This window comes from Zonotrichia albicollis, chromosome 24 (assembly GCF_047830755.1).
Source record: "Zonotrichia albicollis isolate bZonAlb1 chromosome 24, bZonAlb1.hap1, whole genome shotgun sequence".
Taxonomy (NCBI): domain Eukaryota; kingdom Metazoa; phylum Chordata; class Aves; order Passeriformes; family Passerellidae; genus Zonotrichia; species Zonotrichia albicollis.
Genome location: NC_133842.1, coordinates 818465 through 839703, shown reverse-complemented (window position 1 = coordinate 839703; position 21239 = coordinate 818465). Strand labels below are relative to the sequence as shown.

The 21239-nt window shown below is 57.6% G+C and overlaps 1 protein-coding gene across 1 annotated transcript; it reads left to right on the top strand.

The window, feature by feature from the left end:
- The first annotated feature begins 314 nt into the window (after nt 1-314).
- LOC106630725 (histone-lysine N-methyltransferase SETD1A) lies at nt 315-19797 on the top strand. Its single transcript, XM_074558195.1, is given in 22 exon segments — nt 315-565; nt 2276-2432; nt 3881-3980; nt 5736-6006; nt 7374-7477; nt 7711-7943; nt 8824-9583; nt 9983-10147; nt 10150-10713; nt 11973-12000; nt 12003-12115; nt 12890-13072; nt 13074-13163; nt 13553-13706; nt 14070-14312; nt 14663-14820; nt 14822-15893; nt 16474-16667; nt 17104-17214; nt 17463-17582; nt 18037-18174; nt 18658-19797. Coding segments are annotated over 21 exon segments (4998 nt in total). The 5' UTR covers nt 315-565; nt 2276-2409; the 3' UTR covers nt 18832-19797.
- The last annotated feature ends 1442 nt before the right edge of the window (nt 19798-21239 follow it).

Sequence of the window (21239 nt, the reverse complement as noted above, 5' to 3'; positions counted from 1 at the left end):
AAACGGCACCAAAAAAGCGTTAAAAGCTGAAAAACGCGGATTAACGCGCAAAACCGGGCTCGGAACAGGCCCAAATGAGGCTAAAGGCCAGGAAAGGCGATGTAGCGAAAGTGCCGGCGGCGGCAGATTCGCCACGGCCGCCGCGCCGCTCTCCCCTCCCTGCCCTCCACGCGATACCCCCCACACGCATAAATTCCCCCCGTGTTTTTTGTCGCTGTTTTGGTGCAATTCCGGCGTTTTTCGCCCCGGGGGGAGTGAAGGGAAAGGGGGGGGCGCGCGTGTGGAAAGTGCGGGCCCGGCCGTTGGCGCTCTCGCGAGAGCCGCGCGGGCGCGACTTCCGGCGCAGGCTCCACCCCCCTCCCCTCAGCCGCGGCCGGCGGCGGCGCCGGGAGCCCCAAAAGCGCCGAAAATCGCCCCAAAAACGCCGAAAATTTCCCGAAACCGCCGGAAAAGCGCCCGGAACCGTCAGGAGCCGGCCCGGAAACGCCCGCGGGGCCTCGCCGGGCGGCGGAACCCCCCCCGCGCCTCCCCCGGCCCGCGGAGGGGGCGGCGGCGGCGGCCGCAGGTGAGGGGGGGCCGGCGTGAGGGGAATTTGGGGTTAATTTTGGGAAATTTGGGGTTTGAGGGGGTGTTCGAGGGGAATTGAGAGGATTTGGGGTTTGACGGGGGTGTGGGGGAAATTTGGGGGGGATTTGGGATTTTAAGGGAATTTGGGGGGAGATTTGGGGAATTTCAGGGGGATTTAGGGGGAAATTTGGGACTTGAGGGGGGTATGAGGGGATTTGGGGGGATTGAGGGAGATTTGGGGTTCTGGGGGGGATTTTGAGGGGATTTGGGGAGGAATCGGGACTTGAGGAGGGTTTGAGGGGAATTTGAGGAGATTTGGGGGAAATTTGGGGTGGAATTGGGGGGATTTAAAGTGAATTTGGGGGGAAATTTCAGGGGGATGTGGGTGGATTTGTGGGGGCGATTTTGGGGAGGAAATGGGGGAATTTGAGGGGGGTTTGGGCAAGAATTGGGGCAGGATTTGGGGGGGAATTGGGGGAAAAATTGAGGGGATTTTGGGGGCAATTGAGGCGGAATTTGAGGATAGTTTTGGGCAGAATTCAGGGGAATTTGAGGGGGATACGACGATAAATTTGTGGAGGGTCTGTGCAAGGTTGGGGAGGGATTCGGGGGGTTTTGGGTGGATTTGTGCCGGTTTTGGGTGGGTTTGTGTCTGTAGGTGGATTTTGGGTGAGTTTGGGGTGTGTTTATGCAGATTTTGTGTGGCTTTATGCAGATTTTGAGTGGATTTCAGTATGCAGATTTTAGGTGGATGTATGCAGATTTTGGATGAGTTTATGCAGATTTTAGGTGGATTTATGCAGATTTTGGGTGGATTTATGCAGATTTTGGGTGGGTTTAGGTGGATTTGGGTGGATTTTGTGCTTGTTTGGGTGGATTTATACAGATTTTGGGTAGATTTATGCAGATTTTGGGTAGATTTATGCAGATTTTGACCAGATTTGAGTGGATTTTTGCAGGTTTTGACTGGATTTGTGCTAGTTTGGGTGGATTTATGCAGATTTTGGGTGGTTTGTGTCTCCCCTTTAGGATCAGTGAGGTGGGGGCTTGGAGCCCCAGGACCCCCAGTGTCCATTCTGGGGGGGATTTTGGGTGGATTTATGCAGAATTTGGGCAAATTTATGCAGATTTTGGGTGGATTTGTGCAGATTTTGCGTGGATTTGTGCAGATTTTGGGTAGATTTATGTAGATACTGACTGGATTTATGCAGATATTGGCTGGATTTCTGCAGATTTGGGATGGATTTATGCACATTTTGTGTGGCTTTGTGCAGATTTTGGGTGGATTTGTGCAGATTTTGACTGGATTTGAGTGGATTTGTGCAGATTTTGGGGAGATTTAAGTGGATTTTGAGTGGATTTGAGTGGATTTGGGCAGGTTTCGGTTGGATTTATGCCGATTTTGGGTAAATTTAGTGCTGTTTTTGTGTCTCTGCAGGGTCAATGAGGTGGGGGCATGGAGCCCCAGGACCCCCAGTGTCCATTCTGGGGGGGTTTATGTAGAGTTTGGGTGGGTTGATGCAGATTTTGAGTACATTTGTGCAGGTTTTGGGTGGGTTTGAGTACATTTGTGCAGGTTTTGGGTGGGTTTGAGTATATTTGTGCGGATTTTGGGTGGGTTTGAGTACATTTGTGCAGATTTTGGGTGTGTTTGAGTACGTTTATGCAGATTTTGGGTGTGTTTAACGCAGATTTGCTCCCCTCCCAGGGTCAATGAGGCGGGGGCATGGAGCCCGAGCCGGGGGGTGACGCCCCCAGGACCCCCAGCGTCCCCTGGCGCAGTTACAAGCTGCTGCTGGACCCCGCCCCTGCGCCGGGGGGGACAGAAGCTCTACAGATACGATGGCGTGCACTTCAGCGTGCCCGTGAGTCGCCCCAAAGTGCCCTGAAATCGCCCCAAAACTGACCCCGAAACTGCCCCGAAATCCCGTACAAAACTGCCCCAAAACTGCCCTGGAATGTCACCCCCAAACTGCCCCAAAACTGCCCCAAAACTGCCCCAAAACTGCCCCGTGATGTCAGCTAAAATGAACCCAAAATTGCCCCAAAACTTCCTTGGAATGTCACCCCAAACTGCCCCAAAATGCCCCCAAAAACTGCCCCAAAATTACCCCAAAACTGCCCCATAACGTCAGCAAAAATGACCCCAAAGCTGCCCCGAAATTGCCCCAAAACTGCCCTGGAATGTCACCCCAGACTGCCCCAAAATTACCCCAAAAACTGCCCTGAAGTGTCACCCTGAACTGCCCCAAAACTGCCCTGGAATGTCACCCCAAACTGCCCCAAAATGCCCATAATGTCTGCTAAAATGACCCAAAACTGCCCTGGAATATCAGCAAAAACTGCCCCGAAACTGCCCCCAAAACTGCACTGAAATGTCGCCAAAAATCACCCTAAAACTGCTCTGAAATGGCGCTCAGAATCAGCCCCAAAACTGCCCTGAAATGTCGCCCCAAACTGCCCCAAAATTACCCAAAACTGCCATGAAATTTCAGCTGAAACTGCGCCAAAACTGCCCCAAAATTTCAACTGAAATGGCCTCAAAACTGACCCAAAATCTCACCCAAGAGTGCCCCAAAACTTCCCTGAAATGTCGTCTGAAACTGGCCCAAACTGCCCCAAAATCTTGCTCAAAACTGCCCTGAAATTTCAGCTGAAACTGCCCCAAAACTGCCCCAAAATTTCAACTGAAATGGCCCCAAAACTTCCCTGAAATGTCATCTGAAACTGGCCCAAACTGCCCCAAAACTGCCCCAAAATCTCACCTAAAAACTCCCCAAAATTGCACCCAAAAATCTCATCCAAAGCTGCCGTAAACAGCCCAAAGCTACCCCAAATCTCCCCAAAACTGCCCCGACCCCAAAAATGCTGGGTTAACTCTTTTTTGATGGTTTTGTGGATTCCCACTCCTGCTCGGGGTTTTGAGTGGATTTATGCCGTTTTTGGGGTGCTAACTGTAATTTTTGATGGTTTTGAGGTGCAGGATTTGGGGTTCCCCCCGGCCGGGCCCGTGCAGGACCCGCGGTTTTGGGTGGTTTTGTGCCATTTTGGTGGGTTTTGGGTGATTTTGTCCTGTTTGGGTGTTTTTGTGCCGTTTTGGGGTGCTAATTCCGGTTTTGGATATTTTGGGGTGCAGGATTCGGGGTTCCCCCCGGCCGGCCCTGTCCAGGACCCGCAGTTTTGGGTGGTTTTATGCCATTTTGGGTGGGATTTTGGGTGGGTTTTGGGTGGGTTTTGGGTGATTTTGTCCTGTTTGGGTGTTTTTGTGCCGTTTTGGGGTGCTAATTCCGGTTTTGGATATTTTGGGGTGCAGGATTCGGGGTTCCCCCCGGCCGGGCCCGTGCAGGACCCGCGGCCCCCGCAGGATCTGGGCCAAGCACCGGGACCTGTCCCTGCCCGTGCCCAAGTTCAAGGTGAGAATCGGCGATTTTGGGGTTTTTGGGCAATTTTGGGGTTTTTTGGGGGTTTTTGGATTTGGGGGGTTTGGGGCTGGATTCCCAAGTTCAAGGTGAGGATTTGGGGTGTTGGGGGATTGGGGTGGATTTGGGGATTGGGGTGGATTTGGGGTTTTGGCCATTTTTCACTGACAGAAATTTGGGGTTTGATTTGGAATTTTGCCTATTTTTCACTGACAGGATTTGGGGTTTTGGCCATATTTCACTAGTAGGATTTGGGGTGGATTTAGGATTTTGGCTAGTTTTATTAACAGAAATTTGGGGTTTTGGCCATATTTTACTGACAGAATTTGGGGTTTTGGCCATGTGTCACTAACAGAAATTTGGGGTTTTGGCTATATTTTACTGACAGAATTTGGGCTTTTGACCATTTTTCACTAACAGAAATTTGGGGTTTTGACCATATTTTATTAATAGGACTTGGGGTGGATTTAGGGTTTTGGCCATTTTTCCCTAACAGAAATTTGTGGTTTTGCCCGTATTTCACTAATAGGATTTGGGGTGGATTTGGGGTTGGGTTTGGAGATTTCAGCCATATATCAATGACACATTTTGGGTTAAATTTCTCTATTTTTGTGTCCATAGTTGGATGAGTTCTATGTGGGGCAGGTGCTGCTGAAGGAGGGGCTGGGGTTGGGATTTGGGGTTATGGTTTGGGGAGGGATTTGGGGTTGGATTTGGTGATTTCAGCCGTATATCAATGACACATTTTGGGTTAAATTTCTCTATTTCTGTGTCCATAGTTAGATGAGTTCTATGTGGGGCAGGTGCTGCTGAAGGAGGGGCTGGGATTTGGGGTTATGGTTTGGAGATGGATTTGGGGTTGGATTTGGTGATTTCAGCCATATATCAATGACACATTTTGGGTTAAATTTCTGTATTTTTGGGGCTCCCAGCTGGACGAGTTCTACGTGGGGCAGGTGCCGCTGAAGGAGGGGTTGGGGTTTAGGATTCAGGAATTGATTCAGGGATCAATTTGAATTTTGGCTATGTTTCACTGATAGCATTTGGGATTTCAGCAGTATTTCAATGACACATTTTGGGTTAATTTCCTGTGTTTTTGGGGCTCCCAGCTGGACGAGTTCTACGTGGGGCAGGTGCCGCTGAAGGAGGGGCTGGATTTGCGGTTAGGGTTGGGATTTGGGATGGATTTGGGGTTGGATTTGGTGATTTCAGCTATATATCAGTGACACATTTTGGGTTAAATTTCTCTATTTCTGTGTCCATAGTTGGATGAGTTCTATGTGGGGCAGGTGCTGCTGAAGGAGGGGCTGGGATTTGGGGCTGGGGTTGGTATTTGGGGTTATGGTTTGGGGATGGATTTGGGGTTGGATTTGGTGATTTCAGCCATATATCAATGACACATTTTGGGTTAATTTCCTGTGTTTTCGGGGCTCCCAGCTGGACGAGTTCTACGTGGGGCAGGTGCCGCTGAAGGAGGGGTTGGGGTTTAGGATTCAGGAATTGATTCAGGGATCGATTTGGAATTTTGGCTATGTTTCACTGATAGCATTTGGGATTTCAGCAGTATTTCAATGACACATTTTGGGTTAATTTCCTGTGTTTTCGGGGCTCCCAGCTGGACGAGTTCTACGTGGGGCAGGTGCCGCTGAAGGAGGGGCTGGGATTGGGATTTGGGGTTGGATTTGGTGATTTCAGCAGTATTTCAATGACACATTTTGGGTTAAATTTCTGTATTTTTGGGGCTCCCAGCTGGACGAGTTCTACGTGGGGCAGGTGCCGCTGAAGGAGGTGACGTTCGCGCGCCTCAACGACAACATCCGCGAGGGCTTCCTGCGCGAGATGTGCCGCAAGTTCGGCGAGGTGGAGGAGGTGGAGGTGCTGCTGCACCCCAAGACGCGCAAGCACCTGGGGCTGGCCCGCGTCACCTTCGGCTCCTCGCGGGGCGCCCGCGACACCGTGCGGCACCTGCACAACGCCACCGTCATGGGCACGGCGATACACGCCCAGCTCGATGTCAGGGGTGAGATTATATGGGATTTATATCGATTTATAGTGATTTTATAGCGATTTTATATCGATTTATGGGGTGTGTGCGACACCGTGCGGCACCTGCACAACGCCACCGTCATGGGCACGGCCATCCACGCCCAGCTCGATGTCAGGGGTGAGTTTATGTGGGATTTATATCGATTTATAGTGATTTTATATTGATTTATGGGGGATTTATATCGATTTATGGGGTGTGTGTGACACCGTGCGGCACCTGCACAACGCCACCGTCATGGGCACGGCCATCCACGCCCAGCTCGATGTTAGGGGTGAGATTTATATCAATTTATATTGATTTATAGTGATTTTATAGCGATTTTATATTGATTTATGAGGGTTTTATATTGATTTGTGGGGGTTTTATACCGATTTATGGGTTTGGGTTCAGTTATAGCAGATTTGGGTCAGTTATAGGGCATTTTTGGGGTGTTTAGACAGGATTTGTGGGGTTTGGGATCAGTTGTAGGGGATTTGGGTCAGTTATAGGGCATTTATTGGGTGTGTGATCAGTTATTGGGGATTTAGGATCATTTATCTGGCATTTATAGATTTTCGATCAGTTATAGGGGTTTGGGATCGTTTATCAGGGGTTTGGGATCAGTTATTGGAGATTTGGCATCAGCTCCGGGGGATTTTTGGGGTTTTTGGGGTGTCCGTGCCCAGGTCCCAGATTTTGGGGCCTAATGCAGGATTTCTGGGGCAGAACTGCCCCAAATCTCAGATTTTTGGGTGGAACTGCCCCAAATCCGGATTTTTGGGGTGTAATTACCCCAAATTCCAGACTTTTGGGATGGAGCTGCCCCAAATCCCAGATTTTCGGGGTGGAATTACCCCAAATTCCAGGCCTTGGTGTGGCTGTGCCCTGGGTGCGATTTTGGGGCTGATTTTTGGGTTTTTGGTTCATTTCAGAGGATGGAGCTGCACAAGCTGAGCCTGGGCTCTGTTCCGGGTGTAATTTTGGGGCTGAATTTTGGTTTTTTGGGGTTTTTCAGGACAGCAGAGGATGGAGCTGTGTGAGCTGTTCTAGGTGTGATTTTGAGGTTAATTTTGGTGGTTTTGGTGCATTTTATACCAGCAGAGGATGGAGCTGTACGAGCTGACCCAGGACAGTATTTTGGGGTTAATTTTGGTGTTTTTGGTGTTTTCCAGGGCAGCAGAGGATGGAGCTGTACGATCTCATTGTCAGCGGCTCCTGCACCTGCCAGGCTCTGTTTTGGGGCTGATTTGGGGTTAATTTTGATGCTTTTGGTCCATTTCAGGCCAGCAAAGGACGAAGCTGTACGAGCTGACCCCAGACATTGTTTTTGGGTTAATTTTGGTGTTTTTGGTATTTTCCAGGCCAGCAAAGGATGAAGCTGTACGATCTCATTGTCAGTGGCTCCTACACGCCCCAGACGGTGCCCACGGGGGGCAGCAAAGCCTCGGGGGACCGGGGGGACACGGTGAGGGGGAATTTGGGGTGAATTTGGGGGATTTTGGTAAAACTGGGGGATTTGGGGAAGTTCGGGGTGGGTCTGGGGGCCCTGTTGGATGTCAGATATCCCAGAGGGATTTTGGGGGTCCCTGGGTGGGTTTTGGGGTCCCAGGGTGGATTTTTAGGCTCCCCTGTTGTATTTTGGGGTTCCTGACCCCCCTTTTTTTCCCTTTTTCCCCTTTTTTCCCCCATTTTTTGCAGCCGCCCCCCCCACTGGAGCCCCTCCCCCGGCGCCGCCCCTCGGCCGAGGGCGCCTTCGCCCCGCCCCCTCCGCCAGGCCCCGCCCCCTCCGGCAACAACGGCACCGCCCCAGAGGGGGGCGGGGCTGGGGGCGGGGCCTTCAGCACCGGCCCGTTCGCAGCCCCGCCTCCTCCACCCGGCCCCGCCCCCTTCGGGGCCTTCGCTGACGGGAGCCCCTCCCCCTACGGGGGCAGGTGAGGTTTGGGGGGAAAAACGGGGATTTTGGGGAAAATTGGATTTGGGGGAAATCCAGGATTTTGGGGGAAATTCGGGATTTTGTGGAGGATCCCAAATTTGGGGAGGGATCTGAGATTTTTGGGATGGAATCCTGGATTTTTGGTGTCGTGGAGTTGGGGGCGGGATCCCGAATTTGGGGGGGAAATTTTGGGGGGGAAAATGGAATTTTAGGGGTTGGGGGGATCCCGAATTGGGGAGTGAGTAATTGGGGGAGAACTCAAATTTTTGGGAAGTTTCCCCAATTCTTGGGGGCTTGTTCCCAATTTTTGGAGGTTTTCTCCATTTTTGGAGGATTTCCCCCCTTTCCTAGAGGGTTTCTCCAATTTCGGGGTCATTTCTTCAATTTTGAGGTCTCTCCCCATTTTTGTGGTAATTTCCACATTTTTTTGGGTTTTTTTTTTCCCACTGTTTTTTGGGTCATTACTCATTATTTGGCGATTTCCCCAGTTTTTTGTTTGCTCCCCAATTTTTGGGGTTATTTCCTATATTTTAGTGGAATTTCCCCATTTTTCGGGTCTCTCCCCCATTTTTGTGGTTTTTCCCTATATTTTGGCGTCCGCCCTTAATTTTTGGGGCAGTTTTCCCAATTTTGGGGTACTTTTCCCATTTTTGGGTTTGTTCCTCAGTTTTTGGAGTTTTATCTCGATTTTTTTGGGTAGCTTCCCCGGTATTTTTGGGGTCTCTCCCCAATTTTTGGGGGTCATTTCCCTAATTTTTGGGGCAATTTAAGCAATTTTGGGACCATTTCCCCATTTTTGGTGCCGTTTCCCCCATTTTTGGGGCCATTTCCCCATTTTTGCCCATTCTCTAACCCCCCCCCATTTTCTCTCTTTCCAGGCTGCCCTTCCCCCCACCCGACCCCTTCCCCTCCCCCCGCCGCCCCCCGGACACGCCCCCCACCCTGGCTGGGGGCGGAGCCTCCAGCGCGGTGGGCGTGGCCTCCGCAATGGCGGGCGTGACCTCCGTCTGTGGGGGCGTGGTGTCTGCTGGAGTTGGGGGCGTGGTTTCCGGCGGTGTGGGCGTGGTCTCGCCTTTCTCCTCGCGCCGCCCGCCCCCTCCCCCTCCCCCTTCAGGCTCCTCCTCCTTCCTGCCCTTCGCCCCGCCCCCTCCGCCGCCCCGGGGCGTTTCCCCGCCCCCTCCACCGCCCATGGGGGGCTCCCCGGCCCGGGGGGGCTCCCCGGCCCCCGAGGGGACCCCCGAGAGCGTCCCCTTCGCGCAGCACAGCAGCCTGGACATGCGCATCGAGGCGCTGCTGCAGGGCGGGCAGCCACACCCCTTCTTCGCCCCGCCCCCTGCCCATCACCACGAGGAGCACGAGGAGCTGGGGGAGGAGCCGCAGCGCCGCGAGGCCACGCCCCCTCCGCCCGCCCAGCCCCGCACCCCGCCCAGCCCCGCCCACTCGGTGATGGGCGGGGAGGGGACCCCGCTGTTGTTAATGGAGGGGGAGGGGCCGGCGGGAGGCCCCGCCCCCCCGCGCGAGGAGCCCCCCCGCGAGGAGCCCCCCCAGGATGGGGGAGGGGCAGGGGGGGGAGGGGAGGAGGGAGCGGCCCCGCCCCCCCCAGCGAGAAGCCCCCCCCGGGAGAACGGGACGGACGGGGTGAGTGGGGGAGGGGGAAAGGGGGGGGCTGGGGGGGCAATTTTGGGGGGTTGGGGGGAATTTGGGCGGTTTTGGGTGGGTTTGGGGCATCTGGGACTTGGGGGATTTGGGAGGTTTGGGGGGATTTTGGGGAAGTTTGGGAAGGTTCGGGGGATTCAGGAAGGTTTGGGGGGATTTGGGAGGTTTTCGGGGGGTCTGGGAGGTTTTGGGGGGGATTTGGGAGACTTATGGAGGAGTTTGGCAAGTTTTGCTGGGGTTGCTGAGGTTTTTGGGGTGGATTTGGGATATTTCAGCGGGTGTTTGGGACAATTCTGGGTACGTTTCAGATATTTTGGGTTCTGTTAGTGCCTCCCACCCCCGCCGACCCCAATTTTGGGTGATTTTCCCCCGTTTCCGCAGCTCTCCTCGGGGGAGGACATGGAAATCTCCTCGGACGACGCCGCCGAGGCCCCGCCCCCCCCGCTGCCCCCCTCCCCCTTCCCGTCCCCGCCCCCTCCCCCCTCGTTCCCCGCCCCCCGCCGCCCCCCCTCATGGCCGTGCCCCTCCCCCCCCCGCGGCCCCTCCCCCCGCCCGATTTCGGGGCCTCCCCTCCCCCCCCAGCGCTGTTCGAGCTCCTGGGGCGCCTGGGAGGGGGCGGGGCGGGGGGCGGGGCCCGCTGGGCAGGGGGCGGGGCCGCGGGGGGCGCGGCCGCGGGGGGCGGGGCCGGCGTGGTGCCCCCACCCCCACCCCCATTTCAGCTGCAGACGCAGCTGCTGAGCAGGCTCCGCCCATCGGGGGGCGGGGCCGCAGCATCCAAAGCCCCGCCTCCATTCGGGGTGGGCGTGCCTCCCTTCGCCCCGCCCCCTTTCGCCCCGCCCCCGCATTTCCCGCCTTTTTCCCCCCAATTCGGGGAGGAGCGGCCGCCGGGCACGGAGCCGGCCCCGCCCCCGCCGCCCTTGCCCCGCCCCCCGGAGCCCCCCGGGGTGGGCGCGGCCCCCGACTGGGGCGGGGGGCCCGTGGAGGGCGTGCTGGCGGCGCTGGTGCACGAGATGAAGGCCACCATGCAGAGGGACCTCAACAGGAAGATGGTGGAGAACGTGGCCTTCCGCGCCTTCGACGCCTGGTGGGAGCGCAAGGAGGAGCAGGTCAAGGTGAGAACGGCGCTAAAGTCACCCTAAACTGACCCAAAATGTGCCCTGAAACCCCCCAAAACCTGCCCTGAAACCTGACCCAAATCTGTCCCAAAACCTGCCCTAAAGCTCACTAAAACTGCCCCAAAACACGCAAGGAGGAGCAGGTCAAGGTGGGCTGAAATTCCCTGAAAATAGCCCAAAATCTGTCCCAAAACTGCCCCAAAATGTGCTCCAAAACCTGCCCTAGAACCTGCCCTAAAATCACCCCAAAACTGCCTCACAATGCGCAAGGAGGAGCAGGTCAAGGTGGGAACAGAATCTGCCCTAAAACACCCCAAAACCTGCCCTGAAACCTGCCCTAAAACACCCCAAAATGTGTCTCAAAATCGCCCCAAAACTGCCTCAAAATGCGCAAGGAAGATCAGGTCAAGGTGGGGCTGAAATACCCTGAAATCACCCCAAAACGTGTCCCTAAACTGCCCTGAAACACCCTAAAACTGCCCCAAAATGTGTCCAAAATTGTCCCAAAACCTGCCGTGAAACACCTAAAACTGCCCCAAACGGAGGCGCAGGTCAAGGCCAGAGAGGGGCCAAAATTGGACTAAAGTGACCCAGAATGTGTCCCTAAACTCACCCCAAAACCGCCCCAAAACCCGCAAGGAGGAGCAGGTCAAGGTGGGACCAAAATCGCCTGAAACTGCCCCAAAACGTGTCTGAAAACCTGCTCTACAGTGTGCCCCAAAATCACCCCAAAACCTCTCTCCAGACCCCCAATTTCTCCCCATCTGCCCCCCTGAAATCCCCCCTGACCCCCAAATCCCCCTAATTTCCCCAAAATGCCCCAATTTTCCTCCCTGATGTCCCAAATCCCCCTAATTTCCCCCAAACCCCCCCAATTTCCCCAAAATGCCCCAATTTCCCCTAAAACACCCCAATTTCCCCAAACCCCCCCCAATTTCCCCAAAGCCCCCCAGTTTCCCCCAAAACACCTCAATTTCCCCCAAGCCCCCCAATTTCCCCAAAGCCCCCAATTTCCCCCAAGCCCCCCAATTTCCCCAAAGCCCCCCAATTTCCCCAAAGCCCCCAATTTCCCAAACCCCCCTCAATTTCCCCAAAGCCCCCCAATTTCCCCAATTTTCCCCAAAGCCCCCAATTTTCCCCAAAGCCCCCCAATTTCCCAAAGCCCCCCAATTTCCCCAACCCCCCCCAATTTCCCCAAAGCCCCCCAATTTCCCCAGTTTTCCCCAATTTCCCCCAATGGTCCCGCTGTGTTTCAGCCGTTCCAGTCGGGGCGGGGCCGGGAGGAGCCCCGGAGCGGGCGAGGCCGAAGGAGCCGCCCCCGGCCCTGCTCTCCCTCGTGGAGTGGGCGCGGGGAGGGGGCGCGGGGCTCCGGGGGGCACTGAGGCTGCCGTCATTCAAGGTTTGGGGCGAAAACCGCGAGATTTGGGCAAAAACCGGCAAAATTTGGGGCTTTGGGGGGAAATCGGGTGAAATTGGGGCTTTGGAGGGCGCTGGCCTGCAGGGGGCGCTGTTATCGCTCGTGGAGTGGGCGGGGGGCTCGGGGGCGCTCAGGCTGCCTTCGTTCAAGGTTTGGGGCAAAACCGGGGAGATTTGGGCAAAATTGGGGCTTTGGGGTAAGATTAGGGCTGAAATTGGGGGAAAACTGGGGCTTTTGGGGGTGTTTGGGGGGATTTGGGGTGAAACTGGGGGGATTTGGGGGCTCCAGGGGGAATTTTGGGGTGCTGGGTGTCCTTTTTTGGGGTTTAGGGGGAGGGTGTCCCTTTTTGGGGAGGGTTTTGGGGTTTCAGGGATTTTTTTTGTGTTACTTTGTCATTATACTGTTTTTTAAAGCTTTTAGTTTTTTGTAATTTTTCTGTATTTTTTCCCTTTTTTTTTTAATATTTTATTTCACTTTTTTTTTCTCATTTTTTCTTTGCTTTTTCTCTTTTTTTTTGTGTTTTTCTCTCTTTTTTCTATTTTTCTTTTCTTTTCCTTATTTTACTCTTTTCCGTTTTGTCCCTTTTTTCCTGATTTTGTCCCTTTTTTCCCGCTTTTCTCTCTTTTTTCCCATTTTTTCTTTTCTTCCCCATTTTTGTCCCTTTTTTCCCATTTATGTCCCTTTTTTTTCCTGTTTTTGTCCTTTTTTTGCCCATTTTTGTCCCTTTTTCCCATTTTTTCGGGTTTTCCCCCCCAGGTGAAGCGGAAAGAGCCATCGGAGCTGGGCGAGGGGGGGGAGGAGAAGAGACCCCGGCCCCCGACCCCCCCCGAGGAGGATGAGGATGGTGAGACCCCTCCCCAAAAACCCCAAAAAACCCCAAAGCCCTCAAAAAAAACCCCAAAATCCCCCGAATTCACCCCAAACTGCAGAGAAGGAGCTGCCGCGCCCCGAGGGCCCCGGGAAGCGCCGGAAGCTTTTCCGGCTGGACAGCGAGGGCGAGGAGGCGTCCGAGGAGTCATCGTCGGCCAAGGTGGGACCCCTCCCCAAATTACTGACACCCCCAAAAACCCCTCGGGACCCCCCAGGGACCCCACAAATTCCTGGCAATTTCCTCCAAATCCCCCCCAAATCCCCCAATTCTCCTCAAATCTCCCTAAATTTCCCCCAAATCCCCCCAATTTCCCCCCAATTCTCCTCAAATCCCCCCAATTTTCCCCCAAATCCCCCCAAAATTCCCCCAAATCCCCCCAGTCCTCTATATTTCCCCCCAAGTCTCCCCAAATCCCCCCCAGTTCTCCCCAAATCTCCCTGAAACTCCCCCAAATCCCCCCAGGACCCCCAATTCCTCCCCAGTTTCCCCCCAAATTCCCCCAATTCCTCCCCGAATCCCCCTTCTGACACCCCCTTTTTTGCCCCCAGGAGGAGGAGGAGGAGGAGGAGCGCGAGGCCGAAGCGGCGGCGCAGAGGAGGAGGAGGAGGAGGAGGGGGAGGAAGGGCGAGGCGCCCCTCCCCCCGCCGGGGGGCGCCCGCAGGGACGGCGAGAGGAGGGGACCCCCCCCCAGGAGGGGACACGGTACCAAAATGGGGAGAAAACGGGGGATTTTGGGGACATTTGGGACAAACAGGGACATTGCGGAGACATTGGGGACATTGGGGATAATGGGGGGACATTGGGGGACATTGGGGACATTGGGGGGATATTGGGGGGACATTGGGGACATTGGGGGACATTGGGGGGACATTGGGGGTCATTGGGGATAATGGGGGTCATTGGGGGTCATTGGGGGACATTGGGGACAATGGGGGGACATTGGGGGGATATTGGGGACATTGGGGACAATGGGGGGACATTGGGGACATTTTGGGGTCTCTGGTGACACCTGGCAGCCCCAGTGCAGGTGACCGAGCCCCGATGTCCCCCCCGTTGTCCCCGCAGAGGAGGAGGAGGAGGAGGAGGAGGAGGAGGAGGAGGCCGAAGGCAGCAGCGAAGGCTCCTCCAAGCTCTCGCTGTACGAGGGGGGGCGGGGCAGCAGCTCCTCCTCGGCGCCCCCGTCTTCATCGTCATCGTCCTCGTCATCGTCATCCTCGTCATCGTCATCGTCGTCGTCGTCCTCGTCATCCTCCGAGGACGAGGCCGAAGAGCGCCCGGAGCCGCCCCGGCCCCCCGAGCCCAAACCCGGTGAGCGCCCCCTGCCCCCAGGCACGAGCTGGGGGGAAATGCCGGGGTTTTGGGGTCTCTGCTGCACTGACATCCCCTGCTTGTTTTGGGGGGAAATCCGGGGATTTGGGGTCCCTCTTCACTGGCATCCCCCTGCTTGTTTTGGGGGGAAATCTGGGGATTTTGGGGTCTCCCTGAGTTTTTTGGGGTCTGCCCACCTGTTGGGATCTCCTTGGATTTTGGGGTCTCCTTGAATTTCAGGGTCTCTCCTCATTTTTGGGGGGGTCTCTCTGGATTTTGGGGGGTCTCCCCTCTATTCCGGGGTGCCCCCCCCGACTGACCCCCCCCTCCCCCCCTCTCTCTCTCCGCAGCCCCGCCCCCCCCGCCCCGCCCCTCCTCGCCCATCCCCCTCCTGCCCCCCCCCAAGAAGCGCCGCAAGCCCGAGGAGCCGGCCCCGCCCCCTCCGGTCGCTGGCCCCGCCCCCAGCGCCGGCCCTGCCCCCAGCACCAGCCCCTCCCTCCCCAAGCCCCTCCCGCCGCCAGCCCCGCCCCCTCCGCCGGCTCCGCCCCGCCGCAGGGACCCACCCCGCCCACCCCCGGCGGCCCCGCCCCCTCCCCGGCCAGTGTCCAATCTCCCGGCCGACCACGCCTCCCTCGTCAAGAGTTGGGGCGGGGCCGGTGGCAACGACGACCCCGCCCTCTGCGGGGGCGGGGCCGGGATCGCCCCCCCGCCCCGGCGCCCCGCCCCACCCCGGCGCCCCGCCCCGCCCGGCCGCGCCCCCCGCCGACCACCTGGGCGCGTCCTCGCTGCTGGAGCTGGCGCGGGGCGGGGCCGGCCACGCCCACCCGCCACACCCACCACACCCACAGCGGGGCGGGGCCCAGCAATCGGGGGGCGGGGACCTGGCGGTGCTGGCCGCCATCGCCCTCACCCGCGGCGACGGGGACAGCGACGGGGACAGCGACAGCGACGGGGACAGCGACGCCCCCGAGGGACCCCCGGCACCCCCAAACCGGGACCCCCCCGTGCTGCTGGAGCACAACTACGCCGTGCCCCTGGCCCGGGCCACGCCCCACAGAGCCCCGCCCCCGCCGGCCACGCCCGGCCACGCCCCGTGCCTCGAGGAGGTGCTGGAGGCGCCCGAGGAGGTGGTGGCCGAGCTGCCCCCGCCCGGCGCCACCGAGGCCACCACGGGCGGGGTGACGGCACCGCCATCGTCAGCGCCATCGGCGCCACCGGCGCGGCGCAAACGGCACCGGGCGGCGCCGCCGCCATCGTCCTCGAGCGACAGCGAGGATGAGGATGGCGACAGCGACAGCAGCGACAGCGACAGCAGCAGCGACAGCGACAGCAGTGACGGCGGCCGGCGCTGGCTGCGCCCCCGCAACGGCGGCGACGGCGGCAACGTCCCCGCGTCCCCGGCGCCCGCGGTGGCGTTCGCGCCACGCAGCGAGTTCGAGCAGATGACGATCCTGTACGACATCTGGAGCGCCGGGCTGGACGCCGAGGACGCGCGGTTCCTGCGGCTCACGTACGAGCGGCTGCTGCAGCAGGACGGGGCCGCGCACTGGCTCAACGACACCCACTGGGTGCCACACACTGATATCCTTGGGGATGGGGACACGGGGACACGGGGGGACATGGGGACAGGCGATGGGGACAGCTGGGGACATGGGGCCGGGCACTGGGGACATAGGGACAGGCAATTGGGACGGTCCCCTCGGGTTGGTGGCAGTGAGTGCTGGGGGTGCTGGGTTCTGTTCCCTGCTCTCCTGGCGTGCCCTGGTGTCCTTGTCCCAGTGTCCATTTTCCTGCTTGACTCCGCTTGTTCTGGTGTCCTTGTCCCACTGTCCATTGCCGTCACTGTCCTTTCCAGGTGTCCCGGTTATCCTGCTTGTCCTACTTGTCCTTGGTGTCGTGGTGCCCCAGTTATCCCACTTGTCCTGGTTGTCCCTGTGTCCTGCTTGTCCCGGTTCTCCCGGTGTGTCCCGGTTATCCCGGTTATCCTGGTGTCCCCATTGTCCTTGGTGTCCTGGTGTCCCTGTTCTCCTGGTTATCCCCCTTGTCCTGGTTATCCCAGTGTGTCCCAGTTGTCCCGGTTCTCCCGGTTGTCCCGGTTGTCCTGGTTGTCCCGTTTCTCCGGTTTCTCCCTCCTGTCCCGGTTCTCCTTGACGCGCCGCACTGACGCGCTGGAGCAGCCCGCGGTGCCGCAGCAGCCGCAGCGGCCGCCGGCGCCGGCGCTGGCCCGAGAGCCGCGAGCACCGCACGGGCAGCGCGCGCAGCGAGGGCTGGTACCCCATCAGCCGGCGCGAGAAGGCGCGCTACCTGCGGCCCTGCCCCGCGCCGCGCCCCGACCCCGAGGCGCCTGACACGCAGGTGAGCCCCCGCTGTCCCCCTCGGTGTCCCCTCAATGCCATCCCGGTCCCCTCAGTGTCCCCACCACGCCATCCCTGACCCTTCAGTGTCCCCTCAGTGTCCCCGGTGTCCCCACCATGCCACCCCTGTCCCCACAGGGTCCCCATCATGCCATCCCTGTCCCCTCGGTGCCCTCACCATGCCATCCCTGTCCCCTTGGTGTCCCCACCATGTCACCCCTGTCCCCACAGGGTCCCAACCACGTGCTGTCAGAGTGGCGCTCGGTGCAGCGGTGCCTGCTCAGCACCATCCCTGTCCCCTCAGTGTCCCCTCAGTGTCCCCGCTGTCTCCTCCATGCTGTCCCTGTCCCCTTGGTGTCCCCTCAGTGTCCCCGCTGTCCCCTCCATGCTGTCCCTGTCCCCGCGGTGTCCCCTCCATGCCATCCCTGTCCCCGCAGGGTCCCAACCGCGTACTGTCGGAGCGGCGCTCGGAGCAGCGGCGCCTGCTCAGCGCCATCGGCTCGGCCGCGCTGCCGGACAGCGACCTGCTCAAGCTCAACCAGCTCAAGGTGGGCCCTCGGGTCACCCCCAGTGTCACCTCTGGTGTCCCCGTGTCCCACCCTGGTGACACGTCCCTGTGTCCCTATGTCCCTGTGTCCCTGTGTCCCATCCCCACCCTGGTGACACGTCCCTGTGTCCCTATGTCCCTGTGTCCCCGTGTCCCATCCCCACCCTGGTGACACGTCCCTGTGTCCCTGTGTCCCCGTGTCCCATCCCCACCCTGGTGACACACCTCTGTGTCCCTGTGTCCCCGCAGTTCCGCAAGAAGCGGCTCCGCTTCGGCCGCAGCCGCATCCACGAGTGGGGCCTGTTCGCCATGGAGCCGATCGCGGCCGACGAGATGGTGATTGAGTACGTGGGGCAGAACATCCGCCAGGTGCGTGTCCCCCAGCGTCACCCAGTGTCCCCAAACTGCCTCGGTGTCCCCAGACCGCCCCCGTGTCCCCTGAGTCCCGCGGTGTCCCCAGATCAGACATTGGTCGTAGAGTATGTGGGGCAGAACATCCGACAGGTGGGTGTCACCCAGGGTCCCCTCGGTGTCCCCGTGGTGTCCCCAGTGTCCCCTCAGTGTCCCCAATGTCCCTGTAGTGCCCTGAGAGCCCCTCAGGGTGTCCCCAGTGTCCCCGTGGTGTCCCCAGGTGGTGGCGGACATGTGCGAGAAGCGCTGCGCGCAGTAGGGCATCGGCAGCAGTTACCTGTTCCGCGTGGTGTCCCCATGGTGTCCCCAGTGTCCCCAGAGCCCCTCAGGGTGTCCCCATGGTGTCCCCAGTGTCCCCAGAGCCCCTCAGGGTGTCCCCATGGTGTCCCCAGTGTCCCCTCGGTGTCCCCAGGTGGTGGCTGACATGCGTGAGAAGCGCTACGCGCAGGAGGGCATCGGCAGCAGTTACCTGTTCCGCGTGGACCACGACACCATCATTGACGCCACCAAGTGCGGCAACCTGGCGCGCTTCATCAACCACTGCTGCACGGTGAGAGAAACCGGGCTCAACCGGGCCAAACCAGGCTAAACCGGGGCTAAACTGGGTTTAATGGCGTTAGTTATCGTTCGTCAACCACTGCTGCACTGTGAGCAAACCGGGCCTAAACCTGGGCTAATGATGGTTTAATGATTGATTAATAATGTTAGTTATCATTCATCAAGCACTGCTGCATGGTGAGATAAACTGGGATAAACCTGGTTTAAACGGGGCTAAACCAGGTTAAATGGTGGTTTAATAATGTTAGTTATAATTCATCAACCACTGCAGCACGGTGAGGGTACCTGGAGGGGTTTTAGGGCATTGGGGCAGGACCATGGAGGGTACCTGGAGGGGTTTTTGGGGCTATTGAGGGTACCTGGCGGGTGTTTCAGGACCATTGAGGGCACCTGGAGGGGTTTTTGGGGCATTTCAGGGGTGTTTGAGGTCCAGGCCGTGTCGGGGGCCCAGGCTGACCCCGCCGTGCCCCCCCAGCCCAACTGCTACGCCAAGGTGATCACCATCGAGGCACAGAAGAAGATCGTCATCTACTCCAAGCAGCCCATCGGCGTCAACGAGGAGATCACCTACGACTACAAGTTCCCCATCGAGGACACCAAGATCCCGTGCCTGTGCCGCACCGAGAGCTGCCGCGGCACGCTCAACTAGGCCGGATATGGCCCAGACTGGGGCTGGCTGCTGGCCCGGGCCGGGGCTGGGCACCAGGGGCGGTTTGGGGCGGCCACCGTTGGGGTTTGGCCACCCGGGTCCGTGGTTGGGTGGCACAGCTGATCTTTGATCACCAAGGCTGACCTTTGGCCACCAGGGTTGGTGTTTGGCCACCAAAGTCGGCTTTTGGCCACCAGGGTTGGCTTCTGGCCACTGTTTGGCTGCCACCATTGACCCTCAGTCACCGTGGTTGGCCCGTGGCCACCATGGTCGGTGCGTGGCTGCCAAAATTGGCCTTTGATCACAGTTTGGCCACCGGGGTTGGCGTCTGGGCCACCATAAATGACCTTTGGCCACCAGGGTCGGTGTTTGGGTGCCACCATTGACCTTCCATCACAGTTTGGCCACCAGGGTCGTCCCGAGGGGCCACCACTGACCCGAGGACGCGGGGAGCTGCGCTTTGGCAGAGGGGACACCTGGGTGACCTTTGGCCACCATCGATGATGTCATCGCCGTGGCCACGCCCTGGGGGGGGTCACCGTCACCATCAACCCCTCCCCCGATGGCCGTGATGTCACCGCAGCCCCTCCTCTCCCCCCCCCGCACAGTGCCCGTGATGACGTCACCACGACACCGCCGTGACATCATCGCGGTGATGTCACCGCCCCCCATCCAGAAAAAGGCTCTTGTTCCTTTTTCCTCCCTTTTTTTTTTGGCTGTTTCTTGTAGAAACTCGGGGCGTGTCTGGGGGGGGGAGGGGCTGGGACCCTGCAGAGGGGAGGGGGGGGATGTGAGGGGGGTCCGCCCCTCCCCCCCCGCCCCTCCCCCCCCAGCTCTGTAAATACCCCCGGGGGGTGTAAATACCTGTACATGCCCCTCCCCCTCCCCTGTACATATGTTGATACGGGGGGGCCCCCGAGCCCCCCCTTTTTATAAAGCGGCCAATGAGCTTTGGCTCTGCCTCAGACTCGTTTTTTGGGGGGGGGTTTGGGGGATTCTGAGGGGTTCCTCAGGGAAATTGCAGCATTTTCGGCCTTGTGGGGGTTTTGGGGGGTGGCCCGTGGGGCTCTCAGGGATGTGTGAAGGATTTTGGGGGGGCTTTGAGGGATTTTAGGGGGTTTTGGGGTCGTGGATTTGTGAAATGCAGCTGTGTGTGTCACCTGTGTGTTTCCTGCGTGTCACCTGCATCACCTGTGTGTCACCTGTGTCACCTGTGTGTCACCTGTGTGTCACCTGTGTGTCACCTGTGTGTCACGTGTGTCACCTGTTACCTTTGTCACCTGCATCACCTGTGCTTTTAAGGGAATTGCTTGAAGGAAAAACCAGAGTTTTCCAGGGTGTCAGGGAATCCTGTTCTATTTTAAGGGGAAAAAAATATTGTTGTCGTGTTATGGGATTGATTCAAGAGTAGCCCCTCCAATTTTGCATCATCCTAAGGTTTAAATGGAGGGGGCAGCCGCAGTGTCCCTCCTTTTGAGGTCAAAAAAACCCAAGATGGGCAAGAAAAACCCAGGAAAAAACCCAAGATGGGCAATAAAAAAACCCCCACAAAAACCCAGGAAAAAAAAACCTCAAGATGAGCAAGAAAAAAACTAAAGAACAAAATCAGAACAATCCCAGGAAAAAGCGTCTAAGTTGGAAAGAGCAAACCCAGAAAAAAAGGAAACCCAGAAAAAAACCCCAAGATGGGTGGGGAAAAAAAAACAGAAAAAAAATCCCAGAAAAAAAACCCAAGATGGGCAAAAAAACCCCAGAAAAAAACAACGAAAAACCCCCAAGATGGGCAAGAAAAACCCAGGAAAAAACCCCAAGAGGGGCAAGGAAAAATAACAAAAAAGGCAGAAAAATCTAAGAAAAAATCCCCCAGGCAGGCAACGAAAAACCCAGAAAACTCCCACAGAAAACCCTGAAAAAAAACCAAAATGGGCAAGAATAAACCCAGAAAAAACCCCCAAGACTGAAAAGAATAATACAGGAAAAACACAAAGATGGGCAAGAAAAAACTCTCGTAAAAGGCGCTGTAAAGCGTGACTGTCGTAAAAGGTGCCGTAAAGCGCGACTCGTAAAATCGGCCGTAAAGCGCGACTGTCGTAAAACTGCCGTAAAGCGCGACTGTCGTAAAATCGGCCGTAAAGCGCGACTGTCGTAAAACTGCCGCAAAGCGCGACTGTCGTAAAATCGGCCGTAAAGCGCGACTGTCGTAAAAGGTGCCGTAAAGCGCGACTGTCGTAAAACTGCCGTAAAGCGCGACTGTCGTAAAAGGTGCCGTAAAGCGCGACTGTCGTAAAAGGTGCCGTAAAGCGCGACTGTCGTAAAACTGCCGTAAAGCGCGACTGTCGTAAAAGGTGCCGTAAAGCGCGACTGTCGTAAAAGCGGCCGTAAAGCGCGACTGTCGTAAAAGGTGCCGT